At 37.9% G+C, this 16,866-nt stretch overlaps 2 protein-coding genes across 2 annotated transcripts; both read right to left on the bottom strand.

Moving 5' to 3' along the window:
- Positions 1–1,744: 1,744 nt before the first annotated feature.
- Smp_062250.1 (myosin light chain, putative) lies at positions 1,745–7,506 on the bottom strand. Its single transcript, XM_018791494.1, has 6 exons — positions 7,452–7,506; positions 6,209–6,289; positions 6,141–6,168; positions 5,965–6,105; positions 3,628–3,870; positions 1,745–1,951 (listed from the first exon to the last, which is right to left on the bottom strand). The coding sequence occupies exons 2-6, from the start codon at positions 6,209–6,211 to the stop codon at positions 1,926–1,928; spliced, it is 441 nt and encodes a 146-aa protein (XP_018645340.1). The 5' UTR covers positions 6,212–6,289; positions 7,452–7,506; the 3' UTR covers positions 1,745–1,925.
- Positions 7,507–15,032: 7,526 nt separating this feature from the next.
- On the bottom strand, positions 15,033–15,878 carry Smp_155660 (hypothetical protein; the record flags this gene model as incomplete). Its single annotated transcript, XM_018791493.1, has 1 exon — positions 15,033–15,878. The coding sequence occupies one exon, from the start codon at positions 15,876–15,878 to the stop codon at positions 15,033–15,035; it is 846 nt and encodes a 281-aa protein (XP_018645339.1).
- Positions 15,879–16,866: the final 988 nt, after the last annotated feature.

The raw sequence follows: 16,866 nt of genomic DNA, 5'->3' as shown, positions 1-16,866 counted from the left end.
TTGATTTGATCATCCCTGGTTATATTTTAACCTACTCGTACGCTAGCAAACATTGTTCGTTGAGGAAGGCGATGGTTATATGTACTTGAGGCATGTCCCGACCACCTCAATCATTAAAGATTCACTAACTCATCAGCCGATCTTCTTAGTACCTTGTGACCAATCTCGACACTATTCACTTAATCGTTTCACGACAGAATAAGTGTTTCAAAGATACTTGTGATCGAAAATCTGTAGCCTACTTGGGTTTATATATTTTGCTACAAGTAATAAGTTAATTAAGTGAAGATTACATATATTATACCTGGGACTTACTGGTTGAAAACAGACTGTTTCAATGACTAAGCGGTCTCTGCTTCATTTATATACAGAGCAATATAACAGATAAAAAACTATCATTTATGCATCGAGTTTTAAACATCGAATGCTTGATAGTGAAGTGAATAATTATTCACTGCTTTTGTAACTGTTCATTTCATCATACCTTATTTTGATTCGAGTTTTTACATACAAACACAAATAACAGCTGTAACTTCTGAATGCATAATCATTCACCTAGGAGTTGGTTAAAAGTGTCTTACGAAAACCATTCGATTGATTAGTAGGGGTTCCACAACCATATTAGTACATATTAATACTTTATCAGTTTAGCAAAATTTAGCTATTATCACAGTATTTTACCCATCAATCAAGTGATCTACCTTGCAGGAGCATAATTTTCGCAAGAAAACAAATCACAAAACCTTAATGTTTACGTAAACATCGACAAAACTATGAAGCGAATGAGCGAAATACGCCACTCAGCAGTTTAGTTGTAATTTTTGTTATATCAAAGCACTTAATTTAATGATTTTGCAAACCCCACATACGCACTGAGTGACTAATTTATCTCGAATACTGTTTAGTTCGATGTATCTAAATTCACCTTTTGGTTAGATAACAACTGTATTACTTGTTTGATTAAACAGAATAAGTATTCCGTCCCGGTTACAACAGCAATTCATGATATTAAATTTGATTTAAAACATTTCAGAGAGAAATCGCGATTAGATCGTCAAAGTCAACAGTTCGAAAGAAAGTATTGCACACAACAATATTGATTGACTAAACAAACAAAGTGTAACGTGGTAACTTGGAAGCGGATCTGTTTACGGGGAATAAGTTAGATTCATAATGAGTAAATTTCAACTAACCCACCGAATTTCAGCGACAACAATGAATTTGACCTTTTAAACATTTACATCACGAACTGACTTAGGCTAGACAATAATTGAAAATTAGGTAGTGTTAGACAGCTGTTTCGTCTTATTATAGAACTCAGTAGTACACATCTACGACCTCGTCAAAGGGAATTGAACCCAGGACCTTCAGTCTCACATGCGAACGCTCAACCTCCAGACCAGAGTAAGGACCTAACGGTGTACATGTATAACCCCAATTAATCCAGGATGATACGCGGCAATTTCTTAATGCCTGAAGTAGATAACTGTCTCACATCCGACATGGTTGAATTTCAGTGGTCACGAATCCTTACTAGAAATCCAGGAACGTTTGTAATTGATTTCCGGAAATTTCCCAATGGTTCGAGAAAACATCCTTCGTTTGCAAAGTATGCATATTAAATTGGGGGCTTCACATTGTTTTACTGTATTGGAGAGTGAGGAGGTGAAACATACATCAAAAACTTGTGCGGGTCAGATAAATATTTGTCCCTCTTTTTCACTTCAAATAAAAAGTCCTGGTTGCGTTTCAAAACAGAGTATATATATTTATGTATATGTAACACATCACTAAGCTCTTTTATAGAACTTGCTTAACGTTTTAAAATAATGAAAAAAGCTGATAATTTATTTCATTACTTATCAAAAATCAACATGTTTATTAGGGTACGTTGATGATTTTTGGGTACAGAATAAATTTTGTTTTTAACTCATGACACGTTGTACAAAAGCTGTTGAAAGCAAAGAAAGATAAAAAAGGAAATGTAAAGATTATGTATTTTACTAATACACTGAGCAAAGAGTATATTAAATAGATGAAAAAGCAATATGTATGAATTATTGATCAAAATACAGCTCTCTCTCTCTATGTCAGTAAACTCATATTCTGAAAGTTTCGTCAAAATAATAGTTAACTACTAGTAACCATAAATGAATGAGTTTATAAAGTAAGTTATTTGATCATTTAATTATGTTACGTTGTTGTTTAAATTTCGGTATATACGATATTACTAGGACCCTTTTGGTAAGTGGATTTTTGTAACCCATCTATACCAAACACCGTTCTGTGTATTCAACTTTGAGTCATATTTTTTATGTGAAGAGTTAGTGATTCACTTGTTGACCTAGAATACGTAGATGGTATAGTTCTGTTTAGTGGAGATGCTGACAAAATGCAGGGTCTTTTGACTACCTCTAGCAACAGTGCAAGGATGTTTGGGATGAAATTCTCCATTGCCAAATGCAAAATGATGTTTCAAGACTGGTGAGTGTCATCGCCTAAATTAATGATAAAGAGTGAAGTGGTTACAAGTATTCGACCACATATGTCTTTGAAACATTGCTTGTGTAGTTCGTGACCACCAAGTATACAATGTCTGTGTTAGGAATAGGAAAACCACCAAACTGCATCGTGGAGCAAGCCGTAACCTGGAATCCTGAAGGGAAATGGAAAAGAGGAAGGTCGAAGAACACACTACGTCGGGAATTGGAAGCAGACATGAAAAGGATTGCCCAGAACAGGGTTGGATGGAGAGTGCTGGTGGCCGGTCTGTGCTCCTCCACGAAGGGTAACAGGCAGTAATGAATGATGAATTTTAGGAGTAGGGTATTGGGTAAAGATGGCAAATCGATTGGTGAGATAGTAAGTCTTGATTAACTGGTATGGTTTCGACATGTGCTATGCATGCCCAACCACTGACTACCTCAATGGTTAATGTTGTCTGATGTAGGATTAGGTTGGAGGAGCTAAACCAAGATGTGACAGCGATTAATGAGGTCAGCGACAATTAGACTAAGTCATGTTAACAAGCGTAGACTACCTCATTGGGGCTTACGTGACTATTGTAACCAGTAGTTCGAGTCTTTAGGTGCATTCACTATATATAAAAAACTCCATGGTTATATATTTGTAATTCAAATTGGCGGCAATATGAAAAAGCCAAATCTGGGAAGAGTCCGCTTTGGCATCTAAATGGGATTGATGTGCACAGTATTCCCGCATAGGATGTGTATAGCACTGTTGTTTCGTTTGAAGTAACGCTTTTCAGTCTGATCATGTGTCTGCACCTGAAACCAAAATACTAGAAAAAACAAGTGCATTTTAGAGACTCCAACAAGATCAGTAGCTGCTCGAAGATTTATCTCGGAAAGATCGAAGAACGATGAATCGTTACACTTAAGAAAAATTTTACGCAACAGACCTGAATAATCGTCGGCAAATAAAGCAGTGATATATAACAACAGACAACTGTCCCGACTCATAGTCAGCACCAACAACTTGAGTTCACTTAATAATAGGATTTCTAATCTAGGCACTTTTAGACTGAAAACAAATGCAAACAATTGTGTACCAGAAAAACACGAGACTAGTATAATGATCTTGTATTTTATAAAGAAAACCATTTACCTTCATATGGTACAAGACCTTGACTATTTTCTAAACCAGATAATAATACATCCACTTCATTATCACGTAGTTTTTCACCTAATGCTGTTAGTAAATGTCTTAATTCAGCTGCACTAATTAATCCATTATCCTCTTTATCAAATACACGAAATGATTCAATAAATGTTTCTTGATCTACTTCCACTTGTTCTTTTAACAAACCATGATAAATTGGAACAAATGATTCGAAACTGATACGTTCATCTATTGGGGGAAAAAGTACAATTAGACAGAAAGAAGTACGTAATGTATTTACAACCAGTCTTTTATAAATAATCTGACACGTGTATTCGTTTAGGTTTTCACGTCATATTAACATAAGATGAAATCAACCAGTCAACCTGACAACGAGGTGGAGCTGCGAAGATGAATACCAAAGTAGTAGACAGTATGATTCAAAAAGAAAGAATTAGTATCATATGAAGTACAGGATAACTTTGAAACCCAAAACCTGGAGGAAGATAGAGAGTGGATGCAACTGCATCGGTGTGATAGATTTTGGGCTGTCACTCAATGTCTCTAGTCATCGGTTACAAAAATTGAGGGGACCCAAACAATGTATTCTGTGTCTACCAGCATGCTTCATTTCAGTCAATAGGTTCATGGACTAATGTTATGTCTTAGGGTCTGGGTACCTCTAGCTTTATTTCAATCTGCTCTTACTCCAGTTATCATTAGATGTCGAGGTAGGTGATGGCTAGGGATTTGCAGCACATGCCCAAGCTACCCCGGTCGATGAAAATCTATAGCCTATCAGACAAATTTGCGGAACAAAGTTTCAGTAAGTAACATAGTAGTTAGAAACTAAGCGCTTTCATCATTAAACCAACCAATCTAAGACAACACTTTTAATTTGAGATGGTGACGTCTAATAGTATTTAAAGATGCAAGTGAAATAATGGCAAATGTGCTTACCGTTCGAGTTAAAACAAAGGTTTTACTGTCAGTTTATGCATCAAAAGTATTGTTTTATCTTTTTTAAATAACAATGGGCAAAAATTGAAATAGACAATGCACTTTGATTACAAGGATCTATAATGAAACTACCGAGTGGTGAGTATTTTGATAAAAGAAACACTAACCAATGGAGAGAATAAAATATTCTTCAATTGACTTACTATAATTACCTCGGTAAGAAGGATACTATGAAACAACTACTTTCCCTAACACTTTTAGTGCATACTTTTTAAGCTATCTATTTGGGATGTGCAGGTGATTCTTTAGCGGTCTTAACCATTACGTATTAAGATCGCAGCAGCACGACAGAAGTGAAAGGAGTTTCATTAAGAGTAATAGGAAGAGTTATTCCTGCTAGTAGAACGTCATGCAATAAAAGATTATATTCATCAATGGTATCTTGATATAATGGGTGATTCCAAACATTTCATATGCTACTTAAATGCTACAGTGAAGTGAGAAATAGAAGTGTGAGGAAGACGAAATATTCACCCAGACAAGGTCATTGTCTCCATATCTTGATCGAAATTGGTCATATTGGTCATATATATATATATATATATGACATAATTATTCAGGCTTTGGCATAAAGCTTGCTACTCACTTTTCGTATCCTTGCTTTTTGAATAGTTGGTTGGGTGAAGAGTCAGGAAATGTATGTATTATGACTGAGTCGGACTTGTATATCTTAATCGTATTTAAAGTGACACAATAAATTACAAGGATGAAATGTCAAGCTGAATTATGCAAAGGGTGAATCTTAAGAAAATTCAATGGTAACGTAGTTAGCACAGGTTGAATAAAAATTAGGGAACAATAGACTATACTGGAATCATGGATCGATCAACGTTAGACCGCCCTTGAAAAACTGGAACTATTGAATGACCTTTTCTTCCTAGTATAAGATTTCTCAGAAGTGAGTACCGACGACCCCGCACACGAGAACGAAACCCAGGACCTCTTTCAAATGAAATATTTCAAGATAAACTTCGGCAAATATTACCAATGTAATCTTAAGTGAGTCTTAGAAATCACACATTTGAGTAATTTCTTAGAGAACTGAAATCAAGAAGTTGGTCAACACACTATCGACGATATAAATTAAGCAATGAATTAACAGAATATTATGTCCTGTCTTTTTCAAAACCAGATCGCGTTATATTTAATTGCTGTGTTGGTTTGGAGATATGAGTAATTTTCGTGTTCCAGTAGATTTTCAGTGAATAAAGTCGATCTCTTTGCAACCACCCGGGAAATACTTAGTTTCCTTATTGTTTCATTTAACCCCATACATATAATAAGGCGGATTTTTACAAGAAATTAAAATTCGTAAAAACCCACTTGGATTGTTTTGATAGCCATATTTACCAATGTCCGACTCTGTTGGATTTAGACCCATTGCACGCACAACTTCACCGATATCTTTCGCCTCGATTTTCTCATCTCCTTTCGTGTCAAATAGTAGGAACATTTCGTGGACATCTATTTACAAACTCTAAACTACAATAAAAACATACCGTTAAGATCCTTTTCACTTAAGTCAACCTATGATCAGTTAAAAACGAACAGAAAATGTTGAACATACCATTTTCAATGCAGTGAAATTACTTTGTAGATGAACGGGTCAGTAACTGAATATAGCCAATCCCCAAATGATTTGAAAAACCTGTGAACCGAAACATATAAGAAGGTAACTATAGACTGGAATTTAGTGAACACATTAGGAATTAATTCTAAGACTGATGATAAGCGTTCGATAAAAAATGAGATGTTATAAATTCCGATACACTTGGATTGCTTTATGGGAAGTACAGGCTTTTTGGTTGGGATTTGTATGATAATTAGGTCATACACCAAACTATTTCTTGGAAATACACAGATGAACTTACCGTCGGTCTTGTGCAAACGCCTTACTTCTAGACTACTGAACTGGCGTTAATGTCTAAATTCAACCAATCCACGATATTGCAAAATAGAGAGCCTTGAGTCTGAATCCCGCGTGGGGAACCGTAGATGCACACTGCTTAGGAGTCCCATGCTATGATGAAACGGCCATATGGCCCTTCAGGGTTTTCGACGGCAGTCTAGTGTCGATGATGTTGATGAGATTCAACAATCTCCACAATCCCATGCTGAAAATACTTATTGACTTCGTGTATGATATGACTCAATCTTCATCGTCTTCCAAAGACAGATAAACTACCAGAACACTTTAGTGAATTTCACAAACCAAGAACCAGTAACCCGTTTACTGAATGCTAGAGTCCCCATCGAATTATCAACCAGTACTGGTTAAGATTGAGCTCGAGGTGGAACTCCTTACCTCAATATGTGAAGCCCAGCCTGCTGAGGCGCCTAGAAGAGGGTTGAATAAACCGAGCGACTATAATCTCCAGAAATAGCATAAGCCGCTTATCGTCTTACCGACCCGATACTGAGACTGAAAGCCCAAACAACCAATAAAGGGGAAATAAAGGCGAACAAAGGGGAAATAAAGCGGGAAATGCATTGGAAAATAAGTCGTAAATAAAGGGGAAATGCACCGAAATGTCTGCTTTTTCGCCTGTCCGGGGGAAATAAAGCGGAATTTCCCCTTTCTGTCGCTCTTGTTTTCAAATGTCGCTAAATTTCCGACTTTTCCCCTAAATATCCGACGAATAGCCGACTTTCCCCCTAAATATCCCGCTAGCGGGAATCGCTATTTAGTAGCTGATATTATTGAGGCATCAGCTACGATACTAAAGCGTCTAGTAGCCTTACATAATACTTTTAAATCAGAAGGTAAAGAAATCTATTTCCGCTAGCAATAATATAAACCACCGTTTAACCTCTAGTGCCTACTGTATGATGAGACAGACTTCGGAATTTGTAAGACTACTCGAGTTTGGCGGTGAGTTGGGCTTTGAAGAGTGACCTGCCGCGAAACACTTAAACAACCTTATCAAGAACAAGTGTTTTCGGATCATCGGGAATTACTGACACAAAAAGATCATTTTATCTGCTTCTATTCACGTTACCGTCAACATGTTTTGCGTCGATGTAATAAGTTTGATTTCGTGATACCTGTGGAGATATGACCGACAAGCTTATTTTGTAAATAGTTTTTAATATTATTTGTATTTGTTTGTCAATTTTTCACTGTATGTACATTCATCATTAAATGACTGTACATGTTGTTTTAGTCAATGACCTTGAAGACACTTTCCGTTGTGATTCCAACATAGCGTGACATATTCTTTCTGGCTACCAAATACATTAATACTCACACATCCCTCGTTCTGTTTTCATTCGAGATTGAGTTAACTTACTTCTAAAACAAATATTATTTACATTCATAGACTGAGAAAGTGAATATATCATATCTTACTTTGGATTACAATACTGGGGAGATCATCGATACGTTTGGAATTACTAAGCATCTATAATTGTGGATTTATTGTACTAGATCAAAGTCGAACACGCATCATTTCGGGTGAACTTAAGTAAAGTCCCATTATTTATTGTAATTGTAACATTTAACTTATATATATTAATATCATTATTGGTTGTTATTAACTTTGTTGATATCTTTTGCGTTTATATATTGTCTGGTCCGCCACATACCTATCCACAACCTTCCTCTGGACTGCTATTAACCAACTATTTTCTTTTTACTCGCTTCTTGATGATATTGTGAGATTGCACGTCCTCGGCATAGCTGTAGTGTAGTTACTCAACTACAGTGACCCTGGTGAATAAGATAGTTAATCATGAATTAGTACTTTTTGACCAAAATTAAGTTCTGACAATCGATTGATTACTGTGTTGTAACCAATATCATGTATTTCAAGTCCTTCTTTGCTACCGATCTAATTCAGATGACCAAACTGCGACGTGGATGCTGTTCTAAATGGTTTGACATCACCTGAAGTATGTTGAGACATTGAGTAGTTGAAGGTATTTGAGCGAAACCCTGGACATTGTTTCGTCTTATTTGGTTCTCGTCCCTATGGTCTAACTTCAATGTTGGAGGAACTGGCGCTTTCCGGCGAATTTTACCCAGTTTCACAGTCACAGAGTTGTGATACCCGTGTCTTACTTCGTACAGGACTGAGAGGTGCTTACTGTTGATGTCTCCGGTTGTGAATATGGGTGACACTAGACCGAACCCGACATAGGGCACCAGCTCTATTGAGACTAAAGATAACTGTTGCTAGCGAACGAAAAATAGCCAAAAATCCAGGTTCAAGGTATCTTTTGAGCCACCTCTGTCCGCCACCTTACAGTTATGTGTGTTTGTTCTATGGTAGTGGGGTTGATAGAATCATCGGTTATCGAGTTACCGAGCAAAAGATTAGATAGTTACATTTGAAATTTATCAGAAATAGTAATCACAACCTTCAGAATTAGAGTTTTGTACTAAGGATAACGAGAACGTCAAGCAAATTAGTAATAAGAATCCGGTCAACTCGAACGTTTACTCTATCTAAATTCTCCCTAAACTGCTGTAAGGACCGTTTCAGAGTTTCATATATGTTCGATGAGGCTTACCTGAGCCAAGCTACTTTTAACGATGGGCCACCCGACATCTAACCTAATGAATAGATAACCGTTTGGTACCTAGTGACCATATCACCAAACACAAATATTTCACCCTCAATTAGCATCTGTATTTCGCATTCTACACGTCATAGCCCCAACACTATGTTTTACTCGTCTTATTGTTATATAATTCTGATTCCTCTTTCATAACCATTAAATAAACATTTCTCCTGAGTTTTCTTTTGACCCCCACAACAAGCTGCCCACTTATCGACGGCGCTACATGTGATGAGCCTAAAAAACACCTCGGGCCATGAACCAATAAAACTTCATGCAACTAGAGACTACTCGGGTTGAAAATCAAAAACTGTCCATAAGAACCATTATCAATTATAACAATTGTCTACTCAGAGTAGGATGAACTTTTTTCCATAGAATTACGGAAGATAGATCCTTTCATAAACACCTATGTATACGCTGTATCTTTGCAGTATGACGACAAAGTGCAGTACGACAGAGTGCATATGATCATATACATACAATTGTTTATCAATTTAGACTATCTAACAGGACCGCAGTTTTGCACCTCCAAAACATATATGGTCACATAATATGAATAATTGTGCTTCAAATATTGGATATTATCGCTTAAATTGAATTTGGATGCTACAACTAACATATTTTCCGGAACTACCTGTTCAATTACTAGACAGGTAACTCACTAACCCCATGAGTGCTGCTCAGCTATGGCCAATCATAAGTTTAGGATATCCTAAATTATTGTGAGTTCCTTTTAGTTCATATTCTACCAGTGTGAAAATATTTTTACTATCACTAGCACTCACATATTATGCTTTCCTATTTACCTACCGTCTTACTCTTAAATTTTGAAACCCTAAACTCTTCTTTCATATTCTTTGGTCAGCTATCTGTCCTGTAGGCCACATATCATCTGACCAGTATCTTATAACTTATACCATTGATTAACTTAATAGCAGCGCAATATACTAACTGGATGTCTAACCCATAATACAAAAGCTTTAGCTGTCTGACTTGCTCGTAACATGGAACTAGTGGAGATAGCGTACTCCAGAAATTTGTGAAATATAGAGCTTAGATCAAGGCAATATTCATACATACCACAAACGTGAGAGACCCTAACATCACAAAACGTGGGAGGGTGGAGTTACGAACCAGAAGAAATGTTGGTGGGGAAATAACTTCAGCCTGCCTATCTCTGTAGGGCAGGACATTTCAAAAAATTGGAGCTCCTTATGGTTTGGTGGAATATCACAAACCAATGGTATTGTTACTAATTTCTTATGCTAAATACCCGCTTGACTCACGTCAGTAAAATTGAACTACCCTTACTTCCTACGAGAAACCCCATTGCAAGCCCGACCGAACAATTACGCTAAGCGAGAATCCACCTTTGACCCTACGAAAGTTATAACAATAAAAATGAATCATAACGTTGAAGAAAAAAGCCAATTTGTATTCGAATAGTGTGTTTTTCGTGCCTTAAGGTAACCCTCGTGCTATTGATAGAAGAAACCAGAGAAGTAGTGAATAGGTCTTTATTTCGATCTTCGCGCAGTCACAGTGGAGCGTGGGTTTATCTGTTCAGACAAACAAAGGCTCCCAACATTCAATATAAGATAATAGGGAATATAACGCTTACAAAAAGTAAGGAAGTGAATGAATACTTGAACAATACTGTTTTAGCATATGTTTGGTTGTTTGGGGTCAACTCTTAACCAACCAACCTGAGCTGTTACATTAGCTTCCCCCTAGAATCGACTTCCGTAGGAACGTCGGTTCGATTAACCTATCTATCGAAAACACCTTAGTTCTATTTCTCATCCCAAGGCAAAATTATCAACTCGCTCACTATTTGACTTACAATCAGTTACGACTAACGCTTTCAATGATAGTCCATGGATGTCTCTTCATTTACTAGCTTGTCATCTTATTTTGTAGCATGTGATCTTTTCTACAACTATCGCTGACGGTTTGCTGCGTGCTTTCAAGAGAAAGTGTGAGAATGTGGAATAAGAATATCTGAGGAAGTGCCGCGAGCGGGCTACCCAACACCATGTTGGTGAGGTACGATTTTTCCATGCTCAGACCGGCTATCAGGTGTTTACTCACCTGCCTCTTGAGTCGCCCTCAAGTAAAAAGTAAAGAAGAGTCTACTTCAAAGGTAATGGTGAAAATCAAGCAAACCTGAAGAACTGCTCCACTGCCTGCATAAAACAATAAGATACAAAATGGAAATACATAAATGCAATTGATAATTGTTCGGTTCATGTAAGTGCTTGGCCTCCAGAACGGATTGGTATTCTGGAAGGAAATAGACATAGTGTAGATATCTTGTGCACGAAGAACCATGAAAACAACAACAACAAAAAATAAATACTCTTTTGTAATGCATATATGTAAAAGGGTGAACTTGCTAGAAGTTGGACTCTTTAACAAAATCGATCAAATGCATGACCTTGAGCCAGTGATGACCGCCTTTTACAACTGGGTTGCCTTTTGAATTCGTTGTATTTGCCAGTGTTAGTTGTATGAGTTTGATTAAAATCCTCAGCCATCGTTTCGGAATACCTAGCTTATGTGTCCAGTATTTTAAAAAAAATATTTAACATAACACTTATATATCAAAGGTAAAAGGTCTGGGGAGTTGCATGTGAGGCGGAATGAGGAAAAAATTATTTTTAAGTAGATGCAGGGTCTGATTAGCTACGTGGTTAGATTTTATCCTGCAGCCGAAACTGTCAACATCCTTGACTGACTAATCGGATGTGCCCAGCCAACCGTTTTGGTCATTTGTAAAGATTTATCATCTTTACATTTCGATTCCGTAATGGATTTGTCAGTTAAACGATCTAACAACACTTATGGTGGTTCATGATCTAGATAAGCCGGCTTTAGCCTATCAATACTTACTATGTCGATGTTTCCATGTTTTTCTATCACGAAATATTTAGATTTTCTTGAGACGACATTGAAAGGACCTTCAAATGGAGGACTGAGTGGTGCTTTTATTTTGTCACATCTTATCCAGACGTGCGTGCAATTGCTTAGGTCTTTAGGTATATATACGGCGCCCGATTGTTCACGAGTATTAATCGGCTTAAGTTTAGACATGTGGTCCCGTAGTTGATCTACATAATTTTCTAAATTAAGTTTTTGACTGTTAGTATTAGGGTTAATAAATTCGCCTGGTAGTCTCAGAGTTGTTCCGAAAACCAGTTCCGCAGCTGAACACTGTGCGTCAGTTTTGACAGATGTTCGTATTCTCAACATAACTAACGGTAGGAATTCTGTCCACTGATTGGGGTTTGAGTGAGATATAAGGGCGGATTTTAGCTGACGGTGAAAACGTTCTACCATCCCATTAGCCTGAGGATGATATGCAGTGCAACGTATCCTACTGGAGCCTAGAAGTTTAGCCAAGTTATTAAATAGTTCGGATTCGAATTGCGCTCCTCTATCCATCGTTACTGTTATAGGTGTACCGAAAATGGTTACCCAGTTCTGCATGAAAACTTTGACTACTGTTTCCGCTGTGATGTCCGCCATCGGGATGGCTATAGGGAATCTGGTAAATCGATCTATGCATGTAAAAAGATAATTAAAACCGTTTGAACGTGGTAAAGGACCTACCAAGTAGATATGCACATGGGCAAAACGTGCATCTGGTTGCGAGAAAACACCTATGGGTGAATTTGTGTGACGATTTATCTTTGATTGTTGACATGCTGAACACTCTCTAACCCATTTGTGTACATCCTTCTGTAAATTCGGCCATATATATCTGGCATTGATTAGTTTTGTTGAAGCTTTTGCCCCAGGAAGAGACAAAGAATGAAAGTTATTATATATCAACTTTCGCATACTTTTGGGAACGAAAGGTCGCGGCATTGCCTTGGTCGTATCACAGTAGATTAGAATACCATCGACAGGTGATGGGAACTGTTTTAAATTAAGACTTGAATTGTTTGTTTTAAGCAGGTTTTGTAATTCTAGATCCTGCTCTTGTTCGTTTCTCAACGTCTCGAAGTTTACTGTAGACTGCTGTAGCACGTTTATTTCTAGCCTAGATAAAGCATCTGCCGCCTGATTATCCTGATCTTTGACATGTCGGATATCACTTGTGAACTGTGATATATAGTCAAGGCGTCGGACTTCTCGAGGTGAGTATTTATCAGCTCTCACTTTTAGTGCATTCGTTAGTGGTTTGTGATCCGTAAAGACTATAAATTCCCTGCCTTATAACATGTGTCGGAAGTGTTTAATGGTTAGGTAGGTTGCAAGAAGTTCTCACCCGAAGGTAGAATACCTTGTCTCTGCTGGAGCGAGTCTTTTTGAGAAGAAAGCAATTGGTTTCCAGGTGTTTTTAACCAGTTGGTTAAGGGTACCGCCTACTGCTTTATCTGAAGCATCCACCATCAAAGCAAGTGGGAAAGAGAATTCGGATACATCAACGTAGTTGCTTGAGCTAATTTATCTTTAAGCTGTTTAATAGCTTCGACAGCGTCAGAAGACAGTTTGAATTCTTTTGGTTTTCCTTTTTGTGAATCTGTCAAAGGTTGCATTAATTGTGCACAACCTGGTATGAATCTGCGATAAAAGTTAATTAGACCTAGAAAACTTCTCACTTGTGTTAGAGAACTAGGTATGGGGTATTGTTTAATGGTGTCTACTTCTTTTTTGATCGGTTTAATCCCTTCTGGGCTTATTGTGTGACCGAGAAATTCTAAAGTTTGAACACCGAAAACACACTTACTTTGATGTATGTTTATTCCATGTTCATCCAGTCTTTTTAACACTGTTTTTACATGCTGTTCGTGTGATTGCACATCGGGACTGGCAATTAACAAGTCGTCTATATACCCCTGCGCAAATGGCATATCTCGAAGCAGATTGTCTATGAATCTTTAAAATGTCTGTGCCGCATTTCTCAGGCCAAATGGCATGCGTACAAACTCGAATAAGCCAAAGGGTGTTGTAATAGCTGTCTTGCGGATATCTTCATCAGCCACTGGGATATTGTGATATGCCCTGACTAAGTCAATTTTAGTGAATATGTTCATACCCTGTAAACCGTTTGTGAAATCTTGGATATGCGCTATTGGGTACCTATCTGGTACGGTTTGACGGTTGGGGGCTCTGTAATCCCCGCACGGTCGCCAGTCACCTTCATTCTTCTTTGGGACCATATGCAAAGGGGATGCCCATTGACTATCAGAGGGACGGATAATACCCAGTTGTAGCATATAATCGAACTCGGCCCTAGCGATTTTGAGCTTATCTGGTGCTGGTCTCCTGGGTTTTGCAAAAACCGGTGCACCTCCGGTTTTGATAGTGTGACTTACTTTTAGTTTGTCTTTAGAAGGCTGTGGGTTTGGTTTAGTTAAGTTCGGAAATTCCGCGAGTATATATTTCGCTGTTGTTACTGGAGGAGTTTGAATCAAGTTAAGAGAGCTGATGTGACTTTCTTTGCCTTTTGTGTAATACGAAGTTTCTTTTAGTGTTAATCGCCGTTTCTTGGTGTCAACTAGAAATTCATATCTCTCTTAAAAATTCCATCCCCAGTATTGCCAGATCTAAGTTGGCTACCGTGAAAACCCAAGGGAATTGCCTCCTGAACCCCAAATCTAGGGTTGAGTTTTTCTGCCCAAATGTCGCAATTTTAGTTTTATTTGCAGCTTGAAGTGCAATTGATGATGTTTCTCGACTAATCTCAGTTTTATTTTGAGGGATGATGCTAAGAGCAGCTCCAGTATCCACCAAGAAATTCAAGCCAGAGTTTCTGTCTCTAACATAAAACAAGCGACTGTTTAGGCGCCCCTCCTCAGTCGTCGCGACCTGGGGAGTGGTTACTCGTTTCCCGCTGTCTTAGAATTATGCTTAGGCCAGGCGCATGGTTGCATGCACTTGGTTGAATTGACACCAAACTTCCAGTGGTACCAACAAAACTGCCCAGGTTGTCTGGACATTAGTGGCCTGTTTTGTGACTTGGATCGTGGTCGTTGTGGTGACCTGCTCCTGTTTCTATGACCCATTTGCATTCTGGTGACAGCCTCAGTGAGACTCTTAACACTCGCAATGAGTCCTTCTATGACGGGGTCTTTTGCTGATTCTACTTTTTGTGTGTGATTGATTGTGCCTGGTCCAGTTGGAGGACCTCTCTCCATTATTCTATCGGCTATACGCGCTAAATAAGATAATGAGGTTTCAGGATCTTGTGCATCCAAACAGTGTTGGACGTAGCATGGGAGAGCTTGTATCCATCCTTGTTTTAGGACTGCTTCACCCACTGTGTTATCACCCATTAACACTTGGAGGTGACGCAAAAACTGTGACGGCGACCGATCACCTAGTGTTTCACCTTGAAAAAGTCTTTGGATTCTTTGACTATCTGATAATGATAAACGGTTCATTATCTCTCGTCTTAAGATGGTGTATGGTTGTGGTGATGGTGGATCTAAAATCAAGTCACGGACTTTTTTGGCGACTGAAGGAGGAAGGATAGAACACAAGTCTCTATAGCGAATCCCTTCAGATTTGATATTATGTCTCGTGAAATAATGCTCTAGTTGAGCAAACCACAACTCAGGATCACTAAGATCAAATTCTGGAAGTCGGAATTTCGTAGTCATAACAGTGTCTATCTCCACTGGTGAAAAATCCTCCAGATTATGGGTTTCTATTGAGTCTGACATGAGGTATGTGACAAATATAGCAATAAAGTTAGCACGAAAAATGGTTACTGTAACACGAATAACTTAAGATAATACGGAATAAACTAGTTATATACTCAACTTAGTTTACGGATAATCCGGTCTACTTTTACGATTAAGTAAAAAAAAGATTAATAACAGAAATGAGGTGAAATTTGTGTTCAAAAAGGGCTCACCACTTTCGTGCCTTAAGGTAACCCTCGTGCTATTGATAGAAGAAACCAGAGAAGTAGTGAATAGGTCTTTATTTCGATCTTCGCGCAGTCACAGTGGAGCGTGGGTTTATCTGTTCAGACAAACAAAGGCTCCCAACATTCAATATAAGATAATAGGGAATATAACGCTTACAAAAAGTAAGGAAGTGAATGAATACTTGAACAATACTGTTTTAGCATATGTTTGGTTGTTTGGGGTCAACTCTTAACCAATCAACCTGAGCTGTTACATATTCTCCTTACTGAGTTTCAAAAATACACATCATTCTAAACTTTAAGTACATTTTAATCACTTCCACTTTTACGAATCTTCGTTCATTAACCTCCATACTTCGACTTATTTGCTTTATCTGATGAAATATACTCGCTTAGAAGTTGACGTAATAAAAGAGAATAAGTCTAAGTAGTCATACCTCAATTATTATAGCACAAATGATTAAATTTTACTAGTCATGAACACTGTCCGTCCCACTTCTCACCCTTCCTTTATTTAGTCTCTTTTTTCGTGGTATGCCACCGAAAACACATGTGGGATGTATGATTTCGCCTCACGCCATTACTAATACCTCAGGAATTTGTCTGGGATCACTATGAAGGAGCACATGGTAATACGCTTAAGTTGACGTCTTCGCATGACTGCTGTGGACTTTCATTCCATTCATTTTAGACTATCAAATGCTTGTCGTTAGGCAACCCTCACAAACGAGCCAACTCTTATATTTGAAAATTTATCCCCTGTTTATATAACCAATGTG

The sequence above is a fragment of the Schistosoma mansoni genome, assembly GCF_000237925.1.
Source record: "Schistosoma mansoni, WGS project CABG00000000 data, chromosome 2 unplaced supercontig 0213, strain Puerto Rico, whole genome shotgun sequence".
Classification (NCBI taxonomy): Eukaryota; Metazoa; Platyhelminthes; class Trematoda; order Strigeidida; family Schistosomatidae; genus Schistosoma; species Schistosoma mansoni.
The sequence above is the reverse complement of the archived record's forward strand: the minus strand, read 5'-3'. Positions and strand labels throughout refer to the sequence as shown.